At 37.0% G+C, this 14,635-nt stretch overlaps 2 protein-coding genes across 8 annotated transcripts in view; one reads left to right on the top strand and one right to left on the bottom strand.

Moving 5' to 3' along the window:
* Positions 1–14,635, top strand: part of WASHC4 (WASH complex subunit 4) — an 86,486-nt gene that overhangs the window by 53,254 nt on the left and 18,597 nt on the right. The window contains exons 30-34 of one of the 3 annotated variants that reach the window (XM_027594924.1): positions 21–117; positions 623–819; positions 1,343–1,439; positions 3,624–3,699; positions 8,393–8,410. In XM_027594924.1, coding sequence (XP_027450725.1) covers positions 21–117; positions 623–819; positions 1,343–1,439; positions 3,624–3,691 — 459 coding nt within the window. In that variant the 3' untranslated portion in view covers positions 3,692–3,699; positions 8,393–8,410. Of the gene's footprint in view, positions 1–20; positions 118–622; positions 820–1,342; positions 1,440–3,623; positions 5,227–8,392; positions 8,411–14,635 lie in introns of those variants that run through there. The other 2 variants (XM_027594925.1, XM_027594923.1) reach the window with 2 other exon arrangements.
* The window catches only part of APPL2 (adaptor protein, phosphotyrosine interacting with PH domain and leucine zipper 2), a 51,176-nt gene continuing 46,304 nt past the window's right edge, over positions 9,764–14,635 (bottom strand). For 4 of the 5 annotated variants that reach the window (XM_027594926.1, XM_027594930.1, XM_027594931.1 and 1 more), the window contains 4 exons: positions 13,258–13,294; positions 12,928–13,068; positions 12,090–12,137; positions 9,764–10,857 (listed from right to left, as the gene is read on the bottom strand). In XM_027594926.1, coding sequence (XP_027450727.1) covers positions 10,723–10,857; positions 12,090–12,137; positions 12,928–13,068; positions 13,258–13,294 — 361 coding nt within the window. In that variant the 3' untranslated portion in view covers positions 9,764–10,722. The remainder of the gene's footprint in view (positions 10,858–12,089; positions 12,138–12,927; positions 13,069–13,257; positions 13,295–14,635) is intronic. The other variant, XM_027594927.1, reaches the window with a different exon arrangement.

Raw genomic sequence — 14,635 nt, 5'->3', positions numbered from 1 at the left:
AATATATTATATCTTTTTAGACTCTCAACTTTGTAGAGCATTCCATTAGCTGCAAGGAGAAATTGAATAAAAAAAATAAAATTGGAGCTGCTTTTACTGATGATGGCTTTGCCATGGGTAAGCTTAATGGAATTGTTCTTCCATTAATTTTATGTTCGCCTATTATAATGGATTTTTAGAAACATTTGCTTAATAGGTCTTTGTGCTTTTTGTAGATTCGTTTTTTTCCTGAGCAGTGTTACTCTTTATTTTTTAACTAGGTCATCTGTTGGGTAGTACTTGCTTTCCATCATTTTATAACTATCATTCATGCCCCCTTGGTATTGCTAATCACTTATTCTTGTTGGACCTAATATTTAGACTTTGTTGTGGTGGTGGTTTTAGAGTTTTAGCATCTTGTGTTGAGTTTCCCTGCAGCTTCCTTAGTTGCTGGCTGTTTAGCAGTGGAGGTTTTTCTGCAGCCTTCCATCCATGGTCTAAGTGATTTTCATAGCCTTGTTGTTTCTTTTTTTCTTGATGGGTTTATTTTTCGTTCTTTATACTTTCATATCTTTTTTTAAAGGAATAGAATACAACTTCCGTGCTCTTTGTAATTTAGCTTTGGTTTTGCTGACGACTGCAGGTGTGGCTTACATTTTGAAGCTTTTGGATCAGTACCAGGAATTTGACTCCCTTCACTGGTTCCAGTCTGTTAGAGAGAAGTACATGAAGGAGATACGAGCAGTTGCTAAGCAACAGAATGTACAGTCCGCCGGTCAAGATGAAAAGCTACTGCAAACCATGAATCTCACTCAGAAGCGGTTGGATGTCTGTCTGCAGGTGGAGGAGAACAGTAGTCAAATCTGCTTGATAGCTGAAAAAACAAACCCTATGGAAACCCCCTTTTAAACAAGTGAAATGAATAGTGGTAATAAGTATATTTTAAAAGAATGGCATTTGGAAGCCATTTGATTCCGTATTAAAAATGGATGGGATTACTTAGTTCATTTTTTTTTTTTAAGATTTTATTTATTAGAGCATGAGCAGGGTGTGGGGCAGGGGGAGAGGGAGAAACAGACTCCCCGCTGAGCAAGGAGCCCGTCCCAACCTGACCCAACCCAACCCGGGGCTCCATCCCAGACCTGGAGACCATGATCTGAGCTGAAGGCAGCTGCTTAGCAGTGGAGGTTTTTCTGAAACCTTCCATCTGTGTGCTAAGTGAGAGAACCAGGTGCCCCTAGTTCAGTTTATGTATTTATGATTTACAGTAGAGCTTTTTAGAAGTTATAGATTTATAATAATTTTAATATTTTGCTGTAAGAAATATTTTCAGCTTTTATTTTACATTTTTTTATTTACTTAGGAATTTGAATTGCTCTATTTCTCACTGAGCAGTGCAAGAATTTTCTTCAGAGCAGACAAGACTGCGGCTGAAGAAAACCAAGAAAAGAAAGAGAAAGGTCAGTGAGTGGCTTAAATTTGGAAAGACCAATAAATCTTTAGTAGTAGCCGCTAATGCCCCATTTTATCTGGTCAGAATTCCAGCTTCCTTTTCCTTTTGGAAAATAATTCAGACCTAGAAATGCCTTTAAAAAAAAAAAGTTACAGCCTACATGGATCATTTGTGAAACCGAAAAGAAATTTACATAGTTTTTACATTTCAGTCTGGGGTAACTTTTTAATCAGTTTCATCTTTTCTTAAATAAAATTTAAAAAGTTTTTTCTTTCACCCTTCAATTCATGTCTGACAAGAAGGAACAGATTAGGAGGAACACTAAATGTTTTCTGAAGGCAGAGCTGCTGATAACTAGACACAGACTGAATGAGATAGGACAGGTGGCTGAGGAGGTAGTAGAACAGTAGGGGCTCTGTGTAGTGTCGTGGTTAAAGGCCTCCTGCTCTCCACCATAGCCAGAATCAGCGCGCAGTGCAGCCCTGATAACTGATTGTCATATCCGTGAACTTGAGTCATACGGAAAGGATTGTGTCCATTGTATTCTTTGTAGAATGGTGTAAATTGCTTATTTCATACTTAAGGACTCATATGATACATATCTCTCAGATTTAAAATGTAGGAACAGTTGTCTTCCCTGAAGAATGGATGTTTCCTCTTTTCTTTTACAGAAATTATGTAACTTAGGTTTTCCTCTTTGCGCGGAAGCTCAAAACTAGATACAGCAACTGAGTTGAGTTTTCACGTTTGCCCTTTTTCCTGTTTTCTTATTTGTATTTCACAAATCAAGGCATAAAACTTATATTTCATAAAATAAGATGATTTTGTTAATCTTATTTTGTTAAATTTTAAAATATATATATATTTTTACACTGAATAGAGGTGATTCTTTTGGGCAGACCACTTATATCAAGTATCTATTCCCAGATAATGTTGCATAAATTAAATACTATGTTAATAATTAGGATATGCAGGCATTTTTGGAATCTAGACTAAGTAATAATTATGTGCTTGAAAGTGATTTCAGGCTATTACCTGGAAGATGTTCAGTATTTATTACATGAAAATGTGTATATATTCTGTTTGGGTCCTTTTCCAAGGCTAAGGTGGATTGGAAGAATTTGAGTGAGGTTGATCTAAATTATGAGGAAATTCAGTTATTGCTTAGGTTCTGCTCAGGCGTTTCCTGCCAGAAGCTTGTCTCCAGCGGAGCTTACTGGGAAGACTCTGCAGGTGGATTAGATATTTACTTTAAGGCCTAAAGCATTTAAGGCAAAACAGACGAACCTTTCTGTCTCAGTGGAACTCCTTGCTTTGGACTGTTCTTAATGAACTCTGTGATTCTGGCTGATGTGTATCACCCACATGCCCAGGTTCTTGTTTTAGGGCTCTTAGTTCAAGGTTGCTCAGATGTGTAGTCAGAGTTGCAGGAGACATGAGATAGTTTTCCTCCGTTAATGAAACATGCGCATGTGACATTTTGCATGAAAAAACAGGAATTTATTTTATCATAATCACAGTAAAAAACTGCTTTAAAAAATAAATTATAAACACAAATGGAAAGTTATTTATTCTGGACAGTTTTACATGTGCATTTGCAGCAGTGTTTCTATCAGTGACAGCAGTGCACTCTAATAGTGATTTGTTGGCCTGGCTGGGGGACCAGGCGAGAGGCAGCGTGCCTTCAAACGTGCCAGCGAGACTGCCCCCCGCCCCCCAGATGCAGTTCTCATTTCTCACAATTCAATACCCCTAGTAAGTACCGGCCAGAACATTACATTTGCAGTAGTTAGCTTAGATTTCTTTTTTCTTTTTTTTTTTTTAAAGATTTTATTCCCTCTCTGACACAGCCAGAGAGGGAACATAAGCAGGGGGAGTGGGAGAGGGAGAAGCAGGCTTCCCACTGAGCAGGGAGCCCGATGTGGGGCTCAATCCCAGGAACCTGGAATTATGACCTGAGCCGTCGGCAGACACTTAACGACTGAGCCATCCAGGCACCCCGTTAGCTTAGATTTCTAAAAATTTCTAACTCGGGAACTCCCTAACTTTAGGGAACTACTGTTAGGGAATTATTTGGTAGATGCCCATTTTCTTAATTTGAAATTTAGTAATTCAGTCCTTCTCAATTTTTAATTCATTTTTAAAAAATGAACATAAATCTGTCCATTGTTATTTTCATCCATGCTTCCAGAAGAGACAAAAACAAGCAATGGAGACCTGTCCGACAGCACTGTGTCTGCAGATCCTGTGGTCAAATGATATTGATGGTATGTGTTGCCCCTCTGAGATAATCAGGATTGTGTCAGGACTGTTGCTGGTGAAATGAGGTTAATGAGCTAATGATGAAGTGTGTCCTGGGCCACATCTCTGGTAATTGGTGGATATTGCAACTCTGTAAAGCAGTGCTCTAAAGTTAAGTCTATTCTTCCAAAGGCTCTATCTACTTTTCAGAGGTTGAGAATGAGGTTTTAAATTGGATTTTTGCCTGGACTTTAGGCTAGCAGATGTGCCTGTGGAGAGTTATGTGAAGTGAAGCCGTAGAAGGGCCACTCCAGATTCCTAAACTGCTGCCTCAGAGCTCTTGTAATCTGCGTGAGGGTTTTTCATTTGTATCTGCGTAGGTCTTGGATCCATTTTTGTCTCAGTCATTGGAAATTCAGTGCATCTGCTATGTACAGCCAGCAAATACATGTTTAAACAAAATAAATGAAGTCTGAAATTTATGAAGCATACATACCAATATTCTTATAACAGGAATATTTAAAGATGGTTTTGATAGTAGAGGTGAGGCACAAGTATATTACGTACCTTTAATGTACAGTGTAAAACTGATTCATTGTTAATTTCATGTGACTCACGAGAGCTGTTAATGTCTTTGATAAGACATTTTATAACTAGTTTACATTGCTTTGAGAACATGTAACCTCCAACAACTGCTTTAAGATTTACTTAATATTCAAAATGAAAGAAAATTCAGAGAAAGCCATAGAGTCCTTGCTTGAAGCTTCACTTTTGGTTGAAGGCACTACGTATGATATCAGAGAAAATTACATGGATTTTTATTTCCACATCCAAACTCAGGTTTCTTCTACATTAGGTTGAACTGAAATTTTGGTGATAGTTTGGGCAGACTTTTTCTTTAAACCAAGTATAATCTAAGACATCAGTTTAAGCACTGTGCAGGCTTTTTAAAAATTACCACTGTGACAATAAAGTTCTAATAACTTAAATCATTTACTGATTTAAAAAGTACAGTAAGATTTTGAGTAAATTTAGTTCCTGGCAGGCTACTAGCTTTATTTTTGTAAAGATTATGTCAGTTAATAATTAAATGGTTAATCATGACCTATATATAATCTTTTAATATGATACAGTGATACTTTTACAAAGAAAACAAAGTTTAAAACTACACGTAATACATCATTTGGAAAATACTTGATTTTTCCATTGCACTTGCCTATTAAGCATTTCTTTGGGTATATCCTGCAAGGAATTCTAACGTTGTTTGATTTCCAGCTTTTGGAACAGGTGTACAATGCCCTATCTATATTGATTGGTTACTGGCAGGGTAACTTTCCCAGCCCAAGATAAACACTTTCACTGTTCAGTCAGAAGAAACAGAATAGGTAGAAAATGGTTTTTATTATGTAAACATGACTTACAGAATTCTGTACAATGGATGGATTAAAGGCATTTAATATTTGTAATTCATACTAACTGTAGAAATGGCCCTAAAGCATGCTGCATAATTAGTAATTTATATTTTCATTATTATAAATGTTATATTAATGATCTTGCTTTGATTGCATCAAATTCGTCACCATTTCATAGCAACAATATTTTTCTGTTTTTTTCTCTGACTTCCCTAAAACAGTCTCCTTTAATATGGATAGAAATTATCATTGGAAGAGAATCCAGTGTCTCTGTTCATTATCCCCACATATCAGTTATTATTGATTTTATGAATACTATGTAGAGTTCATATGCTGACTCCATGGATATGTACATTGAGAAGAGAGTGATAGATTATTATTTTGCCATTAGTTCAAAATAATGTTACTGCAGTCTGGATAAGTTACACATATTTGAAATAAAATCTCTGAAAAGATTAAGCATACTTAAATGCTATTAAAGTGCAGAGCAGTAGGGCTTGAGTGTTTCACACCAGTTAATACACACATTTAGATGATGGTTTTCTTTGCTAACATATTATTGTTAAATATTGTTTTCAGACATACTGTAATTTAAAATTAGTGTGAGCATTTGTTGTAAATTCACAAAAAAATTCAATAATGTTCAAATTCTCAGGAATTAAGGACTAACCATAACTTTGTCAGTTCTCATTAAGTTTTGTAAAGGATGGCAAGTTTATTACTTCACTTGAGTGGGGCTCCCCCAATTCTAAGAAAATATATAAAACATTAATAAATATAATTTCAAAAGTTTACTTCCCCTGGATGTTTATGTTCAAAATTGAATGTCTTAAACCAGTACTTCTTAATATTAACCTTTTTGGAGTTCCCTTTAATAAAATATAGGGAATCTATCTTTAAAAGAAATCTTTGCATGCACATAGGCAGAAATTTCAAGTATAAAATTGGTATTGGTTCCTCTCTATATATCCCAGGTGAAGAACTCGTACTTTCCTTTGTACATTCTTGATCTTTCCATTGCTTGCTATTTTCAAATAAAAAGAACCCACATGAATGTTTTATTTTAAATCCTAATCTTGGGAAGGGATCCTTGGTTTACAGTGTTTAATGTGAGAAAAACTAGTGCCATTTACAAACATGAGTTGAACTGAAATGGTAATAATAAATGAGAGCCTTTTAAATAGAGTTGACCCTTGAACAGTATGGGTTTAAACTGTGTGGGTCCACGTACATGCAATTTTCAAAAATAAATACAGTATAGTATGATAAATGTATATTCTCTTCCTTGTGATTTTAATAGCATTTTTCTCTAGTTTTATTGTGAGAACATAGTGTATAATACAAATAACATATATAATTTGATCATTGTAAGGCTTCCAGTCAACAGTAGGCTCTTACTTAAGTTTTTGGGGAGTCAAAAGTTACATACAGGTACTTGATTGCATGAGGGCTTGGTGCCCCTCACCTCCGTGTTGTTCAAGATCAGCTGTACTACCCTGGAGAAATTGTTCTTGGTAAAGTCTGACCGCTGCTCCTTTGCTCTTCTGAAGTAGTAAATTTGTAAGATTGGGGGAAGGGTGGACCTGTTACTTTTTGATGGCTAAATGTAAAAAAATAGATTTTAACTAATTTTAATTATTTTTTTCCCAGCTAAAATTCGAAGTTTCATACTGATGGTATTCCTTTTAAGAAACTTTAACCCTACAATTTCAAGTTTTTAGATGTTAAGAAGACTTTTAACAGATTATTAGAGCTTTCAGATTAAAAAAAAAAAAAAAGGATCCGGAATAAGTGGACATCTTTAGAGATTAAATGAACATCATGCAGTGAACTCAGAGATGGTGATGGCAAAGTTAGTGCTTAATTTATACAAAAAAGTTCTTATGTATAGTGTATACAAAGTCAATTTGGGCAAATACATGGATACTCTGTTTGCCTCGCTTTACTATAAAACCCGGTTTACCTGACAGTCCAGTTGTTCCCATTAGTGGAGTCACACTCAGCAAAGGAGTTGAAATTTATCTTCTGATCAGTGTAGATATGTCATCATAATTCTGGGATCATCTTTAAAGGCTATACATTATTTAGTGTATGTAAGGTCTTTGTGTAATGAAACATTCTTTAGTAATGCCTCATCATTAAAGTGAGGGGGGAAGTTAACATTTTTGTATCTAGAAACACCTATCTATATTGACCTTATAGTATTTAATCATTTCAGAATTGGCACAAAAGGTTAACAAGGCATTAGAGATGCTAACTTTAAGTTGATATAATTACTGAATATCAGAATAATCTTAAAAGGTTTACGTACTTGAGAAAAGCATTTGCTAATTGCGGTCTCTGGTTTGTCACAGAGCAGTTAGAAGCATAGACTTTGAAGCCAGACTGATTCGAGTCCTGATTTGGTGCCTACCAGCAGGTTCTTAGCCTCTCTGTGCTTCCTTTTCTCAGGCATAAAATGACCTAATAGTATAGAACTCATAGATTGAGGATTGAGTTAATTTGTGTAAAGCACTTTATTGGTTAGGAAACAGTAACTACTATAAATACTAGCTAGCTATTACTATTATTCATAGGCAGAAATGCACTTGGCATCTAGCTGTTAGCTTTACTATTTCTGCTTTTACTCTTTTATTTTTTTTATTTTTTTTTAATTTTATTTATTTATTTGAGAGAGAGAGAATGAGAAATAGCACGAGAGGGAAGAGGGTCAGAGGGAGAAGCAGACTCTCTGCTGAGCAGGGAGCCCGACATGGGACTCGATCCCGGGACTCCAGGATCATGACCTGAGCTGAAGGCAGTTCGCTTAACCAACTGAGCCACCCAGGTGCCCATCTGCTTTTACTCTTTTAGATGGAAAAGTTTGAAGATAAACAGTATGTGACTCTGAGTGGGTCTCATAAAAACTATTCCTTTTTAAATGGCCAGCTAAGTGTAGCCAATGGAAGGGAAGTCTTGCACTTCTTAAAAAAGGTAGTCTGACAGGTGGCTAACCAACCAGAGGCAATGCTGGGAAATGAAGATTGGTGCAAATAGCTGGCTAAGAAAAGGTCCCATTTTTCCACCCTACCTTTCATTTATATGACACTTGCTCATTTTTATAGTGCTTTCATTTGGTAAATTTGAAGAAAGGGCAAGTTATCTACTGTTTCTAAATTTTAAAATTATTTTAAAATATATAACATATGCAAAAGAGTATATATATATAAACACTATTTGGAGAATAAAAACAGAATACTTCAGTCGCCACCATGTAGGTTCACAACCTGTTGCTCCCGCCTCAGATGCTCCCATTGTTCCTCCTCAGATCTCGGCTCCCTTTTCCATGCAGAGGAAACCACAATGCAGAATTTTGGTGGTAACTATTCCTTGCTTATTCTCTAGTGTCACAACCTATCTGTATTTTTCTAAATAACGTGGTGGTTTGTTTTTTAGTTAACATAAATGGATTCTTACTATGTAGCTTCTAAGACTTTCAGTATTGTTTCTGAAATCCATCCATGTTGATGCATTATAGCTACAGTTCATTTCGTTTTACTTCTCTGGTATTCAGTTAATGACGTGGGTCATTTCCACATTTGGGGTACTAGGAACAGGGCTCCTGTAACTGTTACTGTACCTGTCTCTGGGTATAATGTGTTAGGAGTTTCTCCACGGTTGTACCCTCAAGTGAATCTGCTACGTAGCAGGGCCAAGTACAAGAGCAATGGATACAATGCCAGGCTTCTCCCACCCCAGCAGTGGTGGAGGCTCCCCATCACTGCATCCCCACCAACAGCCACATTTCTTCCGTCTGGTGAATATGTAATACCTATGTAATACCTATGTAATATGTAATACCTGCAGTGGTTTTACTTTGCATTTCCTTGATTATTACAGGAAATTGAATTTCCATTTCAGAACGCTTTTTTTATTCTCTGAAATGCCTTTATGATTTCTTCTGTTTTGTTTCTAATGTATTTTATGTATTCTGGGTACTGATTTTTTGTTGGTCGTTTGTGCTTGGTTAATATGCTCAGTTAATTTTGTGTTTTCATTCTCTATGGTGTGTTTTTTTTCCCCCCTGTATGGTTTTTTGATGTTCGTTTTAATGTACTGGAGGATTTGTCTTTTTTTTTTCTTATGATTTGCAAGCTTTGTGGCTTAACTAAGCCACAAATTTTTTTAAAGTTTTATTAGTTTCTAACAATATTGTTCACGACTAGATTCTTCTCTCCCACCCTGAACAGTGCTAAGCAAGAAAAAAATTCAGGGGATTGTGGTTCTTGCCACCTATTAGAGAACTTACGGATTTAATGTGGTTAGATATACAACTTTTTGTAAGGCATTCGTTAACAGCAAACTAATAATTTCATGGTATATCTCCTGCTGGCTTAGATCAGTTCACTTTGTCTCTAATGGTACACACACCATGGAAGTGGATTCCTGATGACCCTGTAACAGTTCTGGGTTACAGAAATTGTTCTATTAATCCACCATTTTAAAAGCAATACTTTTTAACAACTTGGCACTGAGATCACATTATTCCATCTATGTTGAATAGAAGTATTTGATGGTACATCCCTCTCTGCTGTGATTTCATTAGGCCCTAATTTTTTGGAAATTAACATTGAAGCTATAGAACTGACTTTAGTTTTCTTCCAAGGATGTTCTAGAAAATAACCATAAAAAGCAAAAGAAAGAAACAATGATAGTTTTTATTTGCTAGCATTTATTGCTAGGTTAATTTATTACAAAGACAATGATATTCTGTTGAACTTGGTTATAATTAAACACACTGTGCCAATTCAAGATCATTATACTTATTTTAATAGGTAGGGGTGGAAATAGGAACTTTGTACCAAGCCCCACAACCAGCCGTGCTTCAAGTGAGTTTTAAAATTAATTGGTCCCTTCCTTAAGGAGGGTCTGGCTCAAGAATCAGGAACTGGTAGAGCTTCACTCTGTCCATGGTGATCCACCACTACAAATATCTAAAGGACCATAAACTTCTGAATGCTGGTTCATTAAGGTTCCAATGTAAAATTGAACATCTTTTGTGGTACTCATCTGCTAGTCTTTTTATTACATGTCTGGAAAAATTATCAAAACTGCATTTTTGCTAGTGCTCAGGCCTCAAAGCAGGGCTGTCACTTAACTGCACAAATTAATGCTATTAAGTCCAATTGTAAAACAAGCTTGATTATAAATACACAATTTTCAGAGTGACAGGCACTTAAAGCTCATTAAGTAAAATACAAAAATATATTAATAGGAAATATTTAGTGTTTATCAAATTATAAATCTAGGTTTTTACCATTTTTAAAAAAGGGTATTGGAAACTGAAGAGATGACATTTGAATAAAGTGAACAATGCATTTTTTCTTTAACTTTCATTCTGAGTGCTGAACAATAAAATCTAAGAAAAAGACTTACCACAAAGCACCTAAAATAACATTTGTAGATGGGTAGGAATGTTGTCAACCATTTCTTACTGTTTCCCTCCCATCTCTCAGTATCAAGGCATCCAGAGGACATTCCACAAGCGATTGTCAGCATTCTGAAACCAGGTCATGGGCCTGTATATCAGAGAAGTTGAAAACCCTTAAGGAGGTAGCTCTCCTTCCTGGGTGCTCTTCCCCCAAAGGCCCAAGAGAGTTATGCTTCAGATTCTGCGCCTCTATTTTCACTTGGACTTCCATCATTGTCATCTGGTTGATCGTTTAACAGTACATATTTTCCATCATTGGTTAGTGGTATGGACAGCATTAACTGAGCCAATGCTTCTGGATCCTGAAGTTAGGGGAGTTTAAGAAGGAGAAAAGAAAACGCTTAAAATGCACTTAAGAACTCCTTTGGGCTTGGCATTCATGATGTTCTGTAATCTAGTCTTAGTCCTTCTGTTATCTGTATGTGCCTTCAGGTGAGTCTCCTTGCTTCTCCGAAAAAAACTCAATTGCATTACTGTTAGAATCTAGAGCAAGGTTTTGGTCTCAGCCAAAATACTGTTCACACAAATCATAACTGTCTTCCCAGAAGGAGTCCAGAGAGGAACTTCCTTTACAATACCTTTGTCTTCTAGGTCTTTAACTCCTTTCTCTCTTGGTCATCTGGGCTCACTGCTTGTTTTTATGTTTTATTGGAACACAGCCATTCATTTATATACTGTATATGGCTGCTTTTGTTTTACAGTCGCTGAGTTTAGTTGCAACAGATGTAAGCTTAAAAGGGTTTACTGTCTTTCCCTTTACAGAAAGTTTGTCAATCCCTGATCTATAACCATAAAATACTCACTTGCACTGCTTGCTACTCTTTCATGTATTTTGGGCTTGGTCTTTGGCCTTCCTACCTTCCCCCAACAGACTGGAACTGCTCATATGGTCCTCACTAGCTGTATGTTACTGCTTAAATTAAAATTTAAAAATCCTGTTCCTCAGTCACATTAGCTACATTCAATCTGCATATTAAACTGCAGATATAGGTCATTTCCATTATCGAAGTTCTACTGGACAGTGCTGAACTAGAAGCCTCCTGGGGCAGGAACCAGATCGCTCTTGCTCACTGCTATAATTCCAAGGTTTTTTTTGTCCAAACTTGGCTCTCAAAAATTTGTTGGGTGAATGAAAGACTGTATAGTGGCTGACAGACTGGGAGGAATGGGAATCTTCACGCCTAGTACGTTTCCAGGTGAGGTCTGTCTGTGACTGCTCTGAACAGCAAGGCCTTTGAGCACATAGTAGGTACTTAAAGTTCCTACCACCTGAATTTGAAAGAAAGAATATCTAGACAACAGCAAGCAAAAAATTGATAATATAAAGCAGGACTGTAGCAGTGAAATTTACGAAGAACTCCACAGGTGTTAGCAGTGATCATGGCCCTAGCAAGTCTGGTGGTTAGAATGCTTAAAAGGAAATCTCAAATTTGGCCACACTGCCGAATGAACATCTTTGCTCTTTTTGAGAGAAATCTTAGTATATACAGAGATTTGGAGCAGTTGTTAAAACCAGCACTAAAATGCACCTTACCTTCTGAACTTCAATGATTTCTTTCCCCAAATTAATAGCATAACATATCTGCAAGACAAGGAAAGTAGTGTTTGGCAAAGGTAGAAAAGGATAAAAAACTTTAGGGGGGAAAATGTGACTATGGAAGTACAGGGAGGTCACTGCCCACGTCAGTGTGCGGACAGGGGACCTGGCTGTAGGAGATTCATCACATGGGGCTCTGAACATTAGCGCCCACCTGTCTTGGTCTCCTGTTGCCAATTTGTGCATAACAAAAAATGTCCAGGTTCAGTAGCAACTGAAGTTATTCCAGTCCTTAAAATTCTTAACGGAATACTTTATTCCTTTCTCTCTAAATCACACTCAGCTACCACATGTTCATGCACACAGTGGCAAACAGGTGTTTGCTGAAAGAAGAGTTAATTTTGATTAATACTAGGTAGCAAATACAGTCACAAAATTTTTCATACTAAATGAGAAGAGTTTCCTGATGTCTGCTTCCTTGGTTTGCTCTGAGACTAGATTTTCTCCATTGTAACTTTTGCTTTAATTTTTTAAAAAAGAACAAACTTGAAGGCAATTGCTTTTTTTTTTTTTTAACATTTCCTGATACCTCTTCTAAACAACTGTATCCCACCATTAACATTATTCATCACTCTGTTTAGGATGACATGCATTTTCCACAGAGAAACTATTCCAGTTGGTTTTCTTTCAGTGGGGCCTTCCTAGAGATATTCTCTAAACTCCTCAATGGGGAAACAAAGAATAGTCAACTAAATATCCAGGGGATGGTGCAAAAACCCCTTTAAGTATCTGTTTGGACAGAGGTTATGGAATGTTAAGATGAAAAAAGTAAGACCTTTTCGCCTTCTGAGTTGCTTTCAAAAACGTATGTGCTCAGAGCCTCTCCACCTGTGGATTCCGATGTGCGGACCACGAAGCCAACCAGTCTCTTGTTCTCCTGATGAGCAGCAAACTGGGTGATGCTGGTGAGTTCAAACTGGAAATAACAGGAACAGACTGAGTATCACATAACTGTTATTCAAAATCAGACAAGTCATTCTCCGTGGAAAACATCATGGGAAAAGTGCACTATTAGAAGACAGGCATTAAATTTGGCAAAATTGGTAAAGTGCCTACTTTGAATTAAGGAATAACTACTAAAGTCAGTGTGCATGCAGGTACTTACATTTGCCCTTGTTACTTGAGTCTGAGGATCTATCAACCTGAAATTTTAAGAGATTCATTATATCACACATACTGGATAAACTTATATTCTTAGAAGCATCTCTAGAAGTTCAGAATGAAATCACACAAAACAGAAGGTGTGGCTGTGAGGGCAAGGTGACGACTCCGTGGGACTATCCAGAGGGGGGACGTGCCATGGTTCCTGCCTCTGTCGAACCTGTGTAGTTAAAGCTCAGTGGGTATCTTCATGGAAGGATTTCACATTTTTAAAAAGTTTAATTATCAGAGAGAGCGCGAGCACAAGCACCGGGAGTGGGAGAGGGAGAAGCAGACTCCCGCGGAGCAGGGAGCCTGATGCAGGGCTTGATCCCAGCACCCTGGGATCATGACCTGAGCTGAAGGCGGATGCATAATGACTGAGCCACCCAGGCATCCCAAGAATTCCACATTCCAGTGCTTATCCAGAAAGGCAGCATTATAATTCCCCACGGTGCTGACATAGAATATGCATGGATCATATTCTGTACAGCCTGCTTCTCAACATTTACTGACTACAGGTTTTCTTTTGAAGTGTTTCATATACATCCCCCTCCCTTTTTTTTAAATATGGGGTGGGGTGAGAGAATAGTGAACAGATTTTAACAAAACTATTCTGTCAGTTTGGGTGTGGGGGAGTACTATTTATGGAGGCATTCTAGAATGTATCTTGAATGGCACTTGGAGCATCTAATAATCAGGTTGATGTATTTGGGAAAAAACACTGCATTACAGAATCTATTGCTATCATATATACATAGAAATTTCTATTTTCTAAACGTATTTATTGATGATATGCTATAAATTCTGTGGGTAAAAGCAAAAAAATGTATTCTGTGTGTTAAAAAAAAAAAAGGTTATTCCATTTATATGAAATGTTCCAAACAGGCAAATCTATAGACATAGAAGATTAGTGGCTAATGGCTGCCTAAGGCTGGGGGTTTCAAGGTAAAGGGAATGAGTGCTAATGGGTATGGGTTTTCTTTGGGGATTATGAGGATGTTCGATGTGGTGATGGCTGCACAATTCTAAATACACTAAAAAAACACTTTGGGTGAATTGTATGGTAGGTAAGTTATAGCTCAGTAAAGCGGTTATCTCCCCCATTGGTTACAGTCTGAAATACATACAGTTCTACTTATGAAAACATGGGGTTTATAATCAGAGGGCTCTAACCTGGCTGTTCAACTGTGATCTTGTGCAGGTCACCCTGACTTCTCTCAGCTGCTTCATCTGTAAAATGGGGTTAAGAACCCCCACTTGAAAGAGGTGGTAAAGACAAGGAGAAAATGTATATGGAATTTTTAGTAATCTATAAAGCTAAATAAATGTTACTTTTTATG

This window comes from Zalophus californianus, chromosome 9 (genome assembly GCF_009762305.2).
Source record: "Zalophus californianus isolate mZalCal1 chromosome 9, mZalCal1.pri.v2, whole genome shotgun sequence".
Taxonomy (NCBI): domain Eukaryota; kingdom Metazoa; phylum Chordata; class Mammalia; order Carnivora; family Otariidae; genus Zalophus; species Zalophus californianus.
This window is presented reverse-complemented; position numbering and strand designations above follow the sequence as displayed.